Source organism: Penaeus vannamei, chromosome 29, assembly GCF_042767895.1.
Source record: "Penaeus vannamei isolate JL-2024 chromosome 29, ASM4276789v1, whole genome shotgun sequence".
NCBI classification, from domain to species: domain Eukaryota; kingdom Metazoa; phylum Arthropoda; class Malacostraca; order Decapoda; family Penaeidae; genus Penaeus; species Penaeus vannamei.
This window is the reverse complement of record NC_091577.1, coordinates 1,355,453-1,371,076: the sequence shown is the minus strand read 5'-3', so window position 1 is coordinate 1,371,076 and position 15,624 is coordinate 1,355,453. Positions and strand designations below refer to the sequence as shown.

Below are 15,624 nucleotides of genomic sequence, written 5' to 3'. Positions count from 1 at the left end.
TTTCTCTCTAGGGCCCCTTTTACTTTCTCTCTAGGGCCCCTTTTTTCTCTCTCTATGGCTCCGATTTGACTTATCTCTCTTTGGCTCCGATTCGCCTGTCAATCAAGAGAAACGTTCCGACTACATACCAGCTGTTCGAGACTTTCCTCAGGTGAACACACGGAAAAGTTCAGTACCTGCAAAGAGACGGGAAAGATCAATACTCTGACTGTCACAAAATCATTAAAACTCATAATAAAAAGGAAATTCCTGAGGTATTAATCATGATGATAATAACAACATCAACAACAATAGTATTAATTATGATGATAACAGCATCAACAATAATAGTAACAATAACGATAATAACAGTAATGATAATGATAATAATAACAACAATAATAATATTAACAGTAATGATAATGATAATAATAACAACAATAATAATAACAATCATTATTACCATAATCATCACCACCATCATGAAATAATAATATAAATGAGAACAGAATAACAATACGAATAGTTAATAATAAGAGTTCATATTAACAATAAAAAAATAATATTAATAATAACAATGATAATAAGAGTTCATAATAGTAATAATTGTTAATAAGAATAATTCGTCATCATCATCAGCATCATAATAATAACAACAATAATATTAACAATAATAATGACAACTTTAATAACGACAATGATAATATCATCATCAATGATAAAAAAAAAATAAAAACACCATCAACATCCCCCATGGCTGCAACAACAACAACAAACAACAACAGCACAAACAAAAGCGTAAAAACACCATCAACAACCCCCACGGCTGCAACAAACAACAACAATGACACACACAAAAGCGTAAAAACACCATCAACAAACCCCACGGCTGCAACAACAACAAGAACAACAACAGCAATGGCACAAACAAAAGCGTAAAAACAACGTCAACAACCCCCCGAAACAAAAAAAACACAAAGCCAAAAAAAGGGTAAAACAACTCAAAAACCCCCCAGCTGCAACAACAACAAAAAAAATGCCAAAAAAAGGTAAAAAAACCAAACCCCCGGGCGCAACAAAAAAAAACAAAAAAATGCACAAACAAAAGCGTAAAAAACAAAAACCCAAAAAACCAAAAAACAAAAAACCCAAAAAAAAAAACCCCTCAACAACTTCAACCCAAACAACAAACAACAATGGCACAAACAAAAGCGTAAAAACACCATCAACAACCCCCACGGCTGCCACAACAACAACAACAAAAACGGACAAAAACAGCGCCCCACCCCCCCCCGGCGCCAAACCAAAAACCCCGCCGCCCGGGCCACCCCCTCTCCCGCCCGGGTGGACCCCGTCCGGCCCCCAACTATGGAGGGGAAAGGGGGGGGGGGTGGCGGCTGCGATTACGATGATGGTGATTAGGAAGATGGCGATGATGATGGTGATTAGGATGATGGCGATGATAATGGAGTTCCACTTGCTTTCTCCATCCCCCCATCCCCACTCCACCCCATCCCATCCCCGTCTCTCTTTTTTTCTCTCCCTTTAGCTTCCCTTCCCTTCCCTTCTCCTTTCCTTCTTCTCCTTCCCTCTCTTGCTCTTCTCTTCTTCTCCCTCTTCTTCCTTCCTTGCTCCCTCCCCTTCCTTCCCCTACTCCACCCCACCCTCAGACCCTTTCACAGTCTGTCGATCCTGATGAATAGGAAGAGAAGAGATGGGGCGAGGGAGGAGGGGGTGAGGGAGGAGGGGGTGAGGGAGGAGGGGGTGAGGGCGTTGGGGATGGATAGAGAGGTGTAGGTGAACGGCGGAGGGGGGAGAACGGGTTGATAGGGAGGGTGGGGAGGGGGCAGCGGAGCCACGTTCAGCGCGGTTAATAAATGTGAAAAGAGTGAGGCAAGATTAAATACGAGAGAAAAAAAGTAAAAAAAAAAAAAGAAAAAAAGAAAAAGAAAAAATGCAGATAGGGGAAATCATTAGCTTCTGTGCGGGTAAAGTGGGTCGGTTGGATAATGGATCCGTGGATAAAAGAGAGAGAGGGAGATACAGTTAGATAAAGATATTGGCCCGAAGAAAATACTAGCCACCCGATGCCATTATTATTACCATGACCTAGGATACTGCCTCCCATATTCCCATGTCTGGCTGTTGTCTATCTGTGTTTCTGTCACTATTCCCACTTTGTGTCTCTGTCTCTCCCCCTTTCCATCTGTCTGTCACTTTCTCTTTCTCTTCCCTCCCTCTCATTCATCTTCAGCTTTTTATTCTTGTCTCTCTCTCTCATCTGTCAGTCTGTCTGTCTGTCCATCTCCCTGTCAGCCTCATTGTCTACCTGCCTGTATCTCCCTGCCAGCCTGCCTTTCTCTCTATCTCCCTTCCTGCCTTCCTCCCTTCTCTACATCTATCCATTTGCATGTTGCTCCACCCACCTGCCTTTATTCATCTACCTTCTCTTATCATCATTGCTCCTTACTTGCTACACATCTTCCTTTCTGCCTCCTATCCTTACGTATCTTCTCACCTGCCCTCCAATCTACCTGCTCACCTCCCCATCTACCTTCTGGCTAAGGACTACAGCACCCTAAACACTGGGCATCTGGCTGTACCTACAACGGTTCACACAAGTAAACAGCGCCTATGAGCCGATGAACAGACATGCCGTAAATACTTGACAGTATAAACAAGGGGTAAACTAGGCCTGTACAACATACCATAAGCTCGTGCCAGGTAGGGAGATATATCGACAGGTAGACAGATTGATAAATACATAGAGAGTGAAAGACAGAGAGAGAGAGAGAGAGAGAGAGAGAGAGAGAGAGAGAGAGAGAGAGAGAGAGAGAGAGAGAGAGGGAGAGAGAGAGAGAGAGAGGAAGAGAAAGAGAGAGGAAGAAAGAGGAAGAGAGAGAGAGAAGAGAGGGAGAGAGAGAGAAGAGAGGGAGAGAGAGAGAAGAGAGTGAGAGAGAGAGAGAAGAAAGTGAGAGAGAGAGAGAAGAGAGGGAGAGAGAGAGAGAGAGAGAGAGAGAGAGAGAGAGAGAGAGAGAGAGAGGAGAGAGAGAGAGAGAGAGAGAGAGAGAGAGAGAGAGAGAGAGAGAGAGCGAAGGGAGAGGAGAGAGAGAAAGGGGAGAGAGAGAAGAGAGAAGAGAGAGAGAGAGGAAGAGGGGAGAGAGAGAGAAGAGAGAGAGAGAGAGAGAGAGAGAGAGAGAGAGAGAGAGAGAGAGAGAGAGAGAGAGAGAGAAGAGAGAGAGAGAGAGAAGAGAGAGAGAGAGAGAGAGAGAGAAAAGAGAGAAGAAGAGAGAGAGAGAGAGAGAGAGAGAGAGAGAGAGAGAGAGAGGAAGACAGAGGAGAGACAGAGAGAAAGAGAGGAGAGAGAGAGAGGAGAGAGAGGAGGAGAGAGAGAGAGAGAGAGAGAGGAGAGAGAGAGGAAGGGGAGCGAGAGGAGAGAGAGAGAGAGAGAGAGAGAGAGAGAAGAGGAGGGAGAGGAGAGAGAGAGAGAGAGAAGGGGAGGAGAGAGTGAGAGAGAGAGAGAGAGAAGAGAGAGAGGGAGGAGAGAGAGAGAGAGAGAGAGAGAGAGAGAGAGAGAGAGAGAGAGAGAGAGAAGAGAGAGAAGAGAGAGAGAGAAAGAGAGAGAGAGAGAGTAAGAAAGAGAGAGGAGAGAGAAGAGAGAAGAGAGAGAGAGAGAGGGAGAGAGGGAGAGAGAGAGAGAGAGAGAGAGAGAGAGAGAGAGAAGAAGAGAAGAGAGAAAAGAGGAAGAGAAGAGAGAAAGAAAAGGAAAAGAGAAGAGGAAGAGAGAGAGAAAGAAAGAGAAAGAGAAAAAGAGAAGAGAGAGAGAAGGAAAGAGAAAAGGAAAAGGAGGGGGGGGGAGGAGAGAGAGAGAGAGAGAGAGAGAGAGAGAGAGAGAGAGAGAGAGAGAGAGAGAGAGAGAGAGAGAGACTGTGATTGATAATGATGCGAATTAAATGACGATATTGACAATTTTCAACATTCGAGCCAATAGCCATCGATATATCAGCACCGCAAACCACCATTATTCATTTTAGGCAATCCACTCTCCACCCCCCCCCCCTACGCACTCTCCCAACCTCCCCGACTCCCCAGAACAGATTCCCAACCCCCTTTTTCCCCCCAACCTCCACGACCCGCCCCTCTTCCCCTCCCCTCCACCCCCCCCCATCCCCCCTCTCCCCTCCCTCCCCCCCCCCCCCAAATCCACTCTCGACCCCCCCCCCCCACCAGCCCCAAACCCCCCCCACTCCCAGAACAGACCCCAAACCCCCCTTTTTACCCCCAAATCCCCGAGCCACTCCCACCCCTCCCCTCCACTCCCCACCCCCACAATCCACTCTCCAACCCCAACCCCCCCCCCCCACGCACTCTCCCAATCTCCCCGACTCCCCAGAACAGATTCCCAACCCCCTTTTTACTCCCCAACCTCCCCCGACGCCCTTCCCAATTCCCCACACAAAGGGGCGGCTGTCATCCCCTCCACAAAACACACTTCTCCACTCATACCCTCCCGCCGACGGAGAATCCCAATGGGCAAGGCGGGGGGGGGGGGGGGGGGAGGCGAGAGCGAGGGGACAGGAAGCGAGGAGAGAAGGGAGAAGGGGTAGGGAGAGGAGAGGGAGAGAAGGGAGGAGAGAAAAGGGGGGAAGGGGAGGAAGGAGAGGGGGGAAGGGAGGGAGAGGAGAGGGGGAGAGGGTAGGGAGGGAGGCAAAGAAGAAGAGGGGAGGGAAGAAGAGAGGAAAGAGGGAGGGAAGTAAGAGGGGGGGGAAGAGAAGTAGATGAGAAGAGAGGAGGTAAAAGGAAGAGAGGAGGGCAGAGAGAGAAGTAGGAGAGAAAGATGATAGGAAAGTAGGAGGGAGAGAGAGAAGTTGCAGAAAGGAGAGAGCAGAGAGAGGGGGAAGTAGGAGAGTAGGAACAGAGGGAAACAAGTGGGAGAGAGAGAGAAGTAAGAGAGATGAGAGATAGGGAAGTAGGAAAGAGAGGAAGAGAGAGAAGGAAGTAGGAGAGTGGGGACAAGGTAGACAGTGGAGAAGGAGAGAAAGAAAGAGAGGGAGAGAGAGAAGAAAGAAGGGGAGAGAGGAAAGAGTGAGGGAGGGAGAGAGGAGGGGGAGATGGGGGGGGGGGAGGAGGGGGTAGGGTGAGGAAAAGGTCGGGGGAGGGAGGGAAGATGAAATAAAAGGAGAAGGGAAAAAAAGGTGAGGGGAGCAAGAGGAGAGAGAGAGAAGAGAGATGAGAGAGAGAGAGAGAGAGAGAGAGAGAGAGAGAGAGAGAGAGAGAGAGAGAGAGAGAGAGAGAGCAAGAGAGAGAGAGCAAGAGAGAGAGAGAGCAAGAGAGAGCAAGAGAGAGAAAGAGAAAGAGAAAGAGAAAGAGAGAGAGAGAGAGAGTACAGAGTCTCCCAGTTCACGGAAATTGGAATTCTAAAGAAGAGGAACTGTTGCTTCGGATTACACATTGCATGCCGTGCGTGTGTGCAAGCAGGCCAGTGAGCGCCGGGTTTCTAGGAATATTCTGCTGTCACATGCACGCTGACATACATACACGCACGCGGCTTTACATGGAAAGGATATGCATACACACACACACACAAGTTGTCTAAGTAAATAACACACACTCCCCCCCACTCAAAGAGAGAGAGAGAGAGAGAGAGAGAGAGAGAGAGAAGAGAGAGAGAGAGAGAGAGAGAGAGAGAGAGAGAGAGAGAGAAGAAGAAGAAGAGAAGAAAGACAGAAGAGCCAGGACAGACAACACACACACACACATACACACACATACAGAGAGACACACACATACACACACACATACACACACACATATACAAACACACACACATACAACCACATCCGCGCGCGCATAGTAAACAAAAACATAACAATCACAATGACTAATTCTTCAGGAAATGACTGCAATAAAAACAAGACAAAAGCCGAATATAACAAAACTCTTAAACCCAACTCCAAAACACCACGTATAAGACTACAACAAAATACAGAAAGTCAAAACCGACAAAACAAAACAAAAGATAAAAAAAAAAAAAAAAAAAAAACGTAACGTAATCCGATCATCACACACGCTCAAGCAGCAGCAAGAATATCGCACCATTTATTACACCTTCCTCTCTTCCTCTCTTCGGAGTCTGTGAATGACTCGAGTGCGGGAGAGCGTGCATGACCGTTGCATAAACAAACAAACAAATAAAAGGCGAAGATGATGATCCATCGCACTTCTCTCGGGCTGTGTGTGTGTGTGTGTGTGTGTGTGTGTGTGTGTGTGTGTGTGTGTGTGTGTGTGTGTGTGTGTGTGTGTGTGTGTGTGTGTGGCGGCGGGCGGTGTGTGCCTTCGGGTTCCCCCCTCGTTATCAAATGACTAAATTATCCAACAGACTAACACCCACACATACATTCATACATACATACCAACACCCACACAAACACATACACCCCCCCACCCCCATACCCTCCCTAACCTGCAACACCATCAACAATCAGCAGCATCTCCTTGGCACCCCCACCCCCCACACCCTCCCCAACCTGCAACACCATCAACAATCAGCAGCATCTCCTTGGACCCCCACCCCCACACCCTCCCCAACCTGCAACACCATCAACAAAAGCAGACTCCTTCCCCCCGCCCCAACCTGCAACACCATAAAAAAACTCCTTCTTTTCACCCCCCCCCCCACTCCCCCCACCCTCCACCCCCCCGCCCCCCCCCCCCCCCACCCCCCCCAGCCCCACCCCTTAAAAAACACCCTCAGAGGCAGGGGAACGCCATTTGCGGCCCCCCGACGCCTTTTGGGGGGAAAAAAAAGGGTTCGGGCTGATGGGCCAAGGTAAACTCTTAATTTCCTTTGAATAATGGGGACTATGGGTTGGGGCGGGGGGGGGGGAGGGAAGGAAAGGGGGAGGAGGAAAGGGGGGAGGAGGGGGAAAAAGGAGGAGGAGGAAGGGGGGGAGGGGGGGTAAAGGGGGGGGGGGGGGAGGGAAGGAGGGGGAAGGGGGGAGGGGGGAGGGAGGAGGAGGGAGGGGGGAAAGGGAAAGGGGGAGGGGAAGGGAGGGAGGGGGGGAAAAGGGGGAAAGGGGGGAGGAGGGGGGGGAGGAGGGGGGGAAAGGGGGGAGGGGGGGAGGGGGGTGGAAGGGGGGAGGGGGGGAGGGAGGAGGGGGGGGAGGGGGGGGGAGGGGGAGGAGGGGGGGGGGAGGAGGGGGGTGGAGGAGGAGGGGGAGGGGGGGAAGAAGGGGGGAGGGGGGAGGAGGGGGGGGAGGGGGAGGGGGGGGGGAAGGGGAGGAGGAGGGGGGGGAGGGGGGGGAAAGGGGGGAGGGAGGAAGAGGGGGGGGGGGAGGTGGGGGGGAGAGGAGGGGGGGTTGGGGGGGGGAAGGGGGGGGGAGGGGGATGGGGGGGAGGGGGGGGAGGGGGGGGGGAAAAGGGGAAGGGGAAAGAGGGGGGGGAAGGGGAGGGGTGGAAGGGGAGGGGGGGGAAGGGGGAGGGGGGGGAAGGGGAAAGGGGAGGAAGGGGAGGAGGGGGGGGGAGGAGGGAAGGGAAAGGGGGGGGGAAAGGGGGGGGGGGGGGAAAAGGGGGGGAGGGAGGGGGGGAAGGGGGATAAGGGGGGGGGGAGGAGGGGAAGGAAAAAGGGGGGGGGGGAAGGGGGAAAAAAAAAGGAAAAAAAAAGGAAGGGAAAAAGGGAAAGGAAAAAGGGGAAAGGGGGAAGGAAAAAGGGGGGGGGGGAAAAAAGGGGGGGGGGAAAAAAAGAAAAAAAAAAAAGAGAAAAAAAAAAAGGGGAAAGGGGAAAAAAAGGAGAAAAGAAAGAAGAAAAAAAAAGAAAAAAAGGGAGGGAAAAAAAGAAAGGGGGGAAAAAAGGGGGGAAAAAAAGAGGCGGGGGGAAAAAAGGGGGGCGGGGGCGGGGGGGGGGGGGGGGTGGGGGGGGTTTGGGGTGGGGGGGGGGGGGGGGGGGGGGGGGGGGGGGGGGGGGGGGGGGGGGGGGGGGTGGGGGGGGGGGGTTTTTTGGGGGGGGTTTTTGGGGGGTTTTTTTTTAAAAAAGGGGGGGACTTTTTTTTTTGGGGGGGGGGGGTTTTTTTGGGGGGGGGGGGGGGGGGGTTTTTTTTGGGGGTTTTTTGGGGGGTTTTTTTTTTTTTTTTTTTTTTTTTTGGGGGGGGGGGGGGGGGGGGGGGGGGGGGTTTTTTTTTTTGTTTTTTTTTTAAAAAAAAAAAAAAAAACCCCCCCCCCCCCAATTCCCCAAAAAAAATTCCCCCCCCCCCCCCCTTTTTCGGCCCCCTTTTCCCCCCCTTTCCCTTCCCCCCCTTTTTCCCCCTTCCCTTTTCCCCCCCCCCCCCCCCCCCCCTCCCTTTTTTTTTCCCCCCCCTCCCTTTTTTTTTTTTTTCCCCCCCTCCCCTCTTTTCCCATTACCCCCCCCCCCCTCCCCCTTTCCCCCCTTCCCCCCCCCTTTCTCATCGCAGGCCTTCTGACCCTCCCCCAACCCTTTCCCCCCCCCCCCCCCCCCACCCCCTTTCCCCCTTCCGCTCATCTTTCCCCCCCCCCTCTCCCACCCCTTTCCCCCCCTTTCCCCCCCCCTCCGCCTCCTTTTATTCCCTTTTTTTTCCCCCCCTATCTTCCCTACGTTTTTTCCCTTTTTCTTTCTTTTCCCCCCCCCTTTTCCTCCTTTTCTTCCCTGTTTCTAATTTTTTCCCCCCCATTTTCCCCTTTTTCCCAGCCTCCCTCCTCCCCCTCCCCCTTCCCACCCTTTTTCCCCCTCCATTTTCACCCCCCCTTCCCCCCTTTCCCCCCCTTCCTCCTCCTCCCCCCCGTCTCCCCTTTTCCCTTTTTTTCTTTTTTTTTTTCCCCCCTTTTTTTCTTCTTCTTCTTCTTCTCTTTTTTTTTTTTCCCCCCCCTCCCCTCCTCTTCCCCCCCCCCCCCCCTCCCCCCCCCCCCCCCCCTCCCCCCCTCCCCCCCCCCCCTCCCCCTCCCCCCCCCCCCCCCTCCCCACCACCGGCAGCAAATGGATCATGCCGAAATAAAGGGGGGGAAAAGGGGGGAAAAAAAAAAATAAAAAACCCCTCTTTTTTTCCCCCCCCCCCCCCCCCCCCCTCCCCCCCCTTTCCCCGTCGAGGAACACAGGTAAGGGGCGTTTTCATCTCTTGGCCCTTCTCTCTCCCCTTGCCGCGATTCCCCCTTTCTTTGCCTTTAAATTCGTTTTTTCTTCTCTTTCGTTCTCTGTAGTTTTGTTATCTTTATTCTAATTTTCTTTCTTTCGTTCTCTTTATTTTCATTTCTTCTTTGTTTCGTTCTGCGTATTTTTGTTCTTTTTATTTCCATTTTCTTTTTTTCGTTTTCTATTTTTGCTCTCCTTATTTTATTTCTTTCTATCGTTCTCTATTTCTGTTTTTAATCTTTATTTTCTTCTCCTATTTTTCTCTCTGAAAACACAATGTGTAAGTAGGGAAAATATGGAAAGAATTGAAGAAATTCAAATGCACGGACATGTAAAAAATGAAAAAAATCGTGGCAAGGGAACGCGTGACATATGGGTAATCTGTGGGGAAAAAAAAAAAATACAGGACATGGAAAAAAATCTGTGGGAAGCCAGTCGTGGAGTGGGGGGGGGGGAAATCTATGGAAACGAAACCTGCAGCGCGCGAGATGGCTGTGGTAAAGAATCCATAAATAAGAAAAGAGAATAAAACAAAAATTACCCCCCCCAAAAAAAAAAAATAATAATAATAAATAGAAATATCCAAGATAAAATTTGAACAATTTTTTTGCAAACTAAAAAACAATGGCAGTAGGCAACACGCGAGGTCAATTTAGGCCTGCATTGTTCTCCTAATTGAGGACTCGACTCTACGGACTTTTAACGCCATGTTTTATTAACTAAACTTAATTTGCCGTCTGTCTATGAAAGAATATTATACATAAACACCACATTTAGCGTCAAAGCAATAAGAGAACCCCTCTATTTACAACAAAGCCAAAAATAAAGTGGAAACCAATGGCAACATCAATCAAATTCAAAACATGGCAACAAGTAACAAAAGCCTTTCCGGCTGAACATATCCATAACTAAGACCCTACATGGCGTTTCCCACCTAAAATGGGACCTAATTATTTTTCGACTGCCCCAAAAGACGTGTCCCCCTGCTGCTTAAGCGTATGCTTTAGCAATTATCAATGGCACCTTGAAACATGCCCAATGCGTATGAATGCTACATGATGGATCCTTGCAGTCTGGGAGAGAGCAGGATGCGCTTTTGTGTAAAAAACGCGGACCGGTTTTAGGCGGGTTCTGACCCAGTAGCACTACCAAACTAGTTGCGGAATGCTCATAGCCCGAATTTCTATTAAGTCAAGGCCAAGTCTTTTCTGGACTCACAGAGTGCTCTCCAGGCATTGAACACCTAGACAAAGGGCAGGAAAATTCAAATGACATGGATAAACGTGACGTAAAAGAACGGCCTGAATCGTTTTGTGGATACCCCTGTTGGAATCCCCATGATCATCAACTGGCAAAACCATGTGACAACAAAGTTTAAACTTGAGTACCTCTTCGGATTACACTCATTAAAACTTCCTTAAAGAGGACTTTCTGACGATTAATTCTCAACGGCCTGAAATGAGCATAAAGCACTATAAGGTTTATAAGATGTTTCATCATTTTTAAAACAGAACAAAATTATATTGTGACCGAAGAAAGGTATATAGATTGTACCAGGTCAGTACAGCCCAATTTAAGAAAAATTAAATTATAAATAAGAATATAAGGAAACTTGTACAATATCTCAGAGTGCCATGTAATCAGCCTTTGACCACCTAAAGAGGAATGGAGAACTATGTAATACTATATCATCTAGTCTTAAATTAATATGTTATATCCAAATTTGGAAGTTATTCCATACCACTACAAATGTTCTTCCTTTCCCCCAAAAAGTTGGTTTGACAGATGATAGAAAATTTGACGTTCTTTCCTTTAAATGATATATTTTAGACCGTTTAATTTTATGATATAGTTTATTTGAATATATTTATAATGCTTTTGTAATAAAGTTCAGTTGCCCACGCCTTTGTTGGGGGTGGTAAATAAAGGACTAAACTAAACTAATTAATCTCTACAAATTGGGTAGTTCTGCTCCCCCCCCCCTTTCGAAAGGAAGAGCAAAACACCTTCCACTGAACAATAACCTCTGCTAAATACGATCTCTGTTCAAAATGGACAAATAATAACACACAGACTAGCATCCGTACTTGTTTTAAAAGACCAAAAGGTTAAAATACGATAAAGGCTAAAGAGAAAAGGAAGAGAACAACGAAAGCGTCGAAGAAAAAACAGGAGATGAAGAAAATGCGCAACACAACGCAGATAAATAAGCTTAATTAAAAAAAAAAACCAGCACCCGAACTATCAAAATGGAAAATTCACCTGAAAAAAAAAAAAAAAAGGAAAAGAAAAAGAAACAAATACTTCAAAACACACACGACAGATAATAAATACGAATTAGCGTTAGATCTCCCACCACGCGAAAAAATAACACAAAACCACATAAACATCTCTTGATTAATTGATCATAAAATAGAATAAAAAAAACTGAAATCAACACAATGCATAAAACATCAAAAGAAAACACAAAAAACAATAATAATAATAAAAAAATAAAGCCATGAAAACATAATACCTTAAAAAGAATGATAAAAATGAAAAAAAAAAAAAATGAAAAAAAAAAAAAAAAAATACGCACAAGGCCCGTCCCCCTCCCCCTACCCTCCCCACCCGACTTATCTGACCTAGTAAATATATTTATTACACAAAAAAGCAACATTTTAAAATTGGTTTAGGAAAACAATATCGGTGTTATTGAAACCCAGGAATTAATTCTCCTTTCCACCCCTTTAGCATATATTTCGCTTCTATCTTCTTTTCTTCCTCAATATATATATTTTTTCTTTTCTTTTTGACTTGCTAACATCATTATCATCGTTTTTACCACTAATATGCCGCTGTGGCTCCTGCTGCTGCTTCTTCTTGTACGATTGGAAAATGTAAAATAATTTTGCTTACCAGATTAATTTTATCATTAGGATATAAGAAAAAAATATAATGATGATGATTATTACCATCATCATCGCTGTTGTCACTCTTGTAATTGTCATCATTACTATCATGATCATCATCATTATTACGATTAGATGATGGTTATTTACATTATCATCGCTGTTGTCACTCTTGTAATTGTCATCATTACTATCATGATCGTCATCATCATTACGATTATTTTCATGATTATTCGCATCATCACTACCACCATCATTAGCAGAAAGAATAACAAGCCGAGACAAAACAAGAATAATAACACTCTCAGCCGCCACGGAGTCTTCACAACCCATCAATGAATCCAACGGACGGAAACAAGAGATAAACAAACGAAAATATCCCGGACGGAAATCACATGATCTGATTCGCTGACCTCCCCCCTCTACCATCTCCCCCTTCCCTCCCCTTCCCTCCCCTTCCCGCCCCAAACGCTCCTCTCCCCCTCCCACTGCCTATACCCCCTCTTCCTTCTCCTCCTTCTCCTTAGCACCACTTTCTCCTCCATTGCTCATCCCCTCGTCTATCCTCTTACTACTCCCCATCCCCTTATCCGCACTCTCTCCACATTTCCTCCCAACACCCTTTCCCAATCCCTCCTTCAACATCCCTCCTCTCCTCCCCAACCCACCCCCCTTCTTCCCCATTTTTTCCCCAACCCCCCCTCCCTCTCCCCATTTCCCCCCAAACCCCCCCCAAAACACCTCCCCCTCCTCCTCCCTCCCCTCCTCCTTTCCCCCTCCCCAACACCCTTCCCTTCCTCCCCATATCCTCCCAAACACCCCCCCCTTTTCTCCCAACACCTTCTTTCTTACCCCTCCTCTCCTCTCCATTTCCCACCCCCTCCCTCCTCCTCATATCCTCCCAAACACCTCTCCCCTCCTCCTTCCCTCCAACCCCCCCTTTCCTTTCTCTTCTCCCTCCCTTCCCCACCCCACCCCCGTCCTACCTCGCTCGTATCCGTCACAACGCCGTCCACTTCCTCCCCCCTCCCCCTCCCCCGCCATCATCCGTCACGCTCAGGTTACGTGGAAAAGGGAGGGGGTACGGGAGGGGATAGGGAGAAAGCAAGGGAGGGGGAAGGGAGAGGGAGGGGTAGGGGAAGGGGAAGAAAAAGGGGAGGGGGAAGGGAAAAGGGAGAGGGCAGGGGAGGGGGAAGGGAAAAGGGAGAAGACAGGGGAGGGGGTAAGGGAGAGGGCAGGGGAGGGGAGGGGGAAGGAAAGGGAGAAGGGGGGGGAGGGGAGGAGGGAAGGGGAAAAAGGGGGAAGACAGGGCAGAGGGAGAGGGGGGAATGGAGGGGGACAGGTGAGGGAGGGAAGGGGGGAGGAGGAGGAGGGGGTGGAGGAGCAGGATAAAGGGAAAGGGAGAGGGGAGAGGAGGGGGAAGGGGGGAAGGGTAGGGGGAGGAAAGGGGAGGGAAGGGAGAGGGCGGGGAAAAGGGTAGGGGGAGGGGAGAGAGGGGGAGAGGGGGGGGGAAGGGAGAGGGTAGGGAAGGAGGAAGGGAGAGGGCAGAGGGAGGGGGGTATGGAGAGAGCAGGATAAGGGAAAAGGAGAAGGTAGAGGAGGGGGGAAAGGGGGAGGGCAGGGAGAGGGTAGGGGAGGGGAGAGAGAGAGGGAGAGGAGGAGAAGGGAGAGGCAGGGAAGGAGGAAGGGAGGGGCAGGAGGAGGAGGTATGGAAGGCAGGATAAGGGAAAGGGGAAGTTAGAGGGGGGGAAGGAGAGGAGGGGAAGAAGAGAGGGTGGGAGTAGGGAAGGGAGAGGGAAGGGGGAGGCAGAGGAGGGAAAGAAACAGAACGGGGAGGGGAAGGACGGGGAATGGGGGGGGGGGGGGAAGCGTAATCAAACCTGAATCTGATGTGTAATGGGGGGGGCGTGAGATCGTTTAAAGGGGGTGACGAGACCGTGACGAAGGCTGGTTCTTTGGGGAGGCAGAGAGAGGCAGAGAGAGAGAGAAGGCAGAGAGAGAAGAGAGAGAGAGAGAGAGAGGGGGGCAGAGAAGAGAGAGAGGGGAGGGAGGAGGGGGGAGGGAGGGGGAGGGAGAGGAGGAGGAAGGGAGGAAGGAGAGGAGGAGGGAGGAGAGGAGGAGGAGAGAGAGAAGGAGGAGGAGGAGGAGGAGAGAGGAGGAGGAGAGAGAGAGAGAGAGAGAGAGAAGAAAGAGAGAGAGAGGAGAGAGAGGGGAGAGAGAGAGAGAAGAAAAGAGAGAGAGAGAGAGAGAGAGAGAGAGAGAGAGAGAGAGAGAGAGAGAGAGAGAGAGAGAGGGGGGGGGGTGCGTGTGTTCGCATTTTTCACAAATTTGCGTCGGATGATGTTCATGCAGCCTCTGTTATCTCCTTCTGGCAGCATGGCGGCGTGCAGTTTATAATGATAAGTGTGAAGGTTAATCTGCGATCTTCCTTCAGTCGGGATGAGGAACTCTGAAACGGCCTTCTGTGGGGATGGCTTTGGTGTTCTTGCTTCTCCCTTCCCCTGTTTCTCCCCCTTTCTCCTCTTTTTTCCTCCTTTTTTTTTCTTTTTTTTATATATATATATATATATATAAAAATATAAATATATATATATATATATATATATATACATATATATTTATATATATTTTTATATATAGAAATATATATATTTATATTTATATATATATATATATATATATATTTGTATATACATAAATATATATATATATATATATAATATATTATTAATTTTTTATATATATATATATATATATATATATAAAATATTATATATATATTAAAAATATATATATATATATATATTTTATATATATATATAAAAATATATATATATATATATATTTTATATATATATATATATATATATAAAAAATATATAAATATATATATAAATTATATAAACAAAAAATTAATTTTAAAAAATAAAAAAATAAAAATTAATTTTATTTAAATTTTTTTTAAAATAATAAAAAAATAATATATTAAATATTTATATATTTTTATTTATTAAATATTTTTTTATATTAATATTTTATATATATATTATATATTATATATATATATTTTTTTTTGCTTTTCCTGTAAATTTCTTTTTTTTGTTTTCTTTTCTTGTTCCCGTCTGCTGGTGGCTGGCTGTCTCTCTCCCTCTCTCCCCTCCTGCCTCCCTCCCCCTCATCTTCATTCTTTCTTTCCCTACCGCGCTCTCAGTTTTTCTTCTATTTTTATTTCTTTCTCTCCTCCCCCAAACCCCATTTTTTTCTTTCTTCCCTTCCCCTTTCCCCCCTCCCCCCGTCACCCCCCCTCTCCCAAAAAAAAAAAAAAAAAGGGAAAAAAGAGAGAGAAAAAGAGAGAGAGAGAGAGAGAGAGGAGAGAGAGAGAGAGAGAGAAGAGGAGAGGAAAAGGGGAAAAGAGAAAAAAAAGGGGCAACCCAAAAAAGGAAAAATTGAAAACCCCCACCCCCCCCCACCCCCCTCTCTCCCCCTCCCCCCTTTACCTTTCCCGGGGGAAAATTATTTTTTAAATCCCGCCCCTTTACCAAAATTTCCCCCCTCTCCTTTTTTTATTTTTTCTCCCCCCTTTTCTCCCCTTTCTCCCCCCCCCTTTTCCTCTTC

General features: G+C 47.5%; 2 protein-coding genes across 3 annotated transcripts in view; one reads left to right on the top strand and one right to left on the bottom strand.

Moving 5' to 3' along the window:
* LOC138867234 (clumping factor B-like) overlaps positions 1 to 2,107 on the bottom strand; it is a 3,225-nt gene extending 1,118 nt beyond the window's left edge. Inside the window, exon 1 of the mRNA XM_070142125.1 lies at positions 2,083 to 2,107. Within this exon, the coding sequence (XP_069998226.1) occupies positions 2,083 to 2,107 (25 nt within the window). The remainder of the gene's footprint in view (positions 1 to 2,082) is intronic.
* Csk (C-terminal Src kinase) overlaps positions 1 to 15,624 on the top strand; it is a 296,171-nt gene that overhangs the window by 50,368 nt on the left and 230,179 nt on the right. The window lies entirely within an intron of this gene.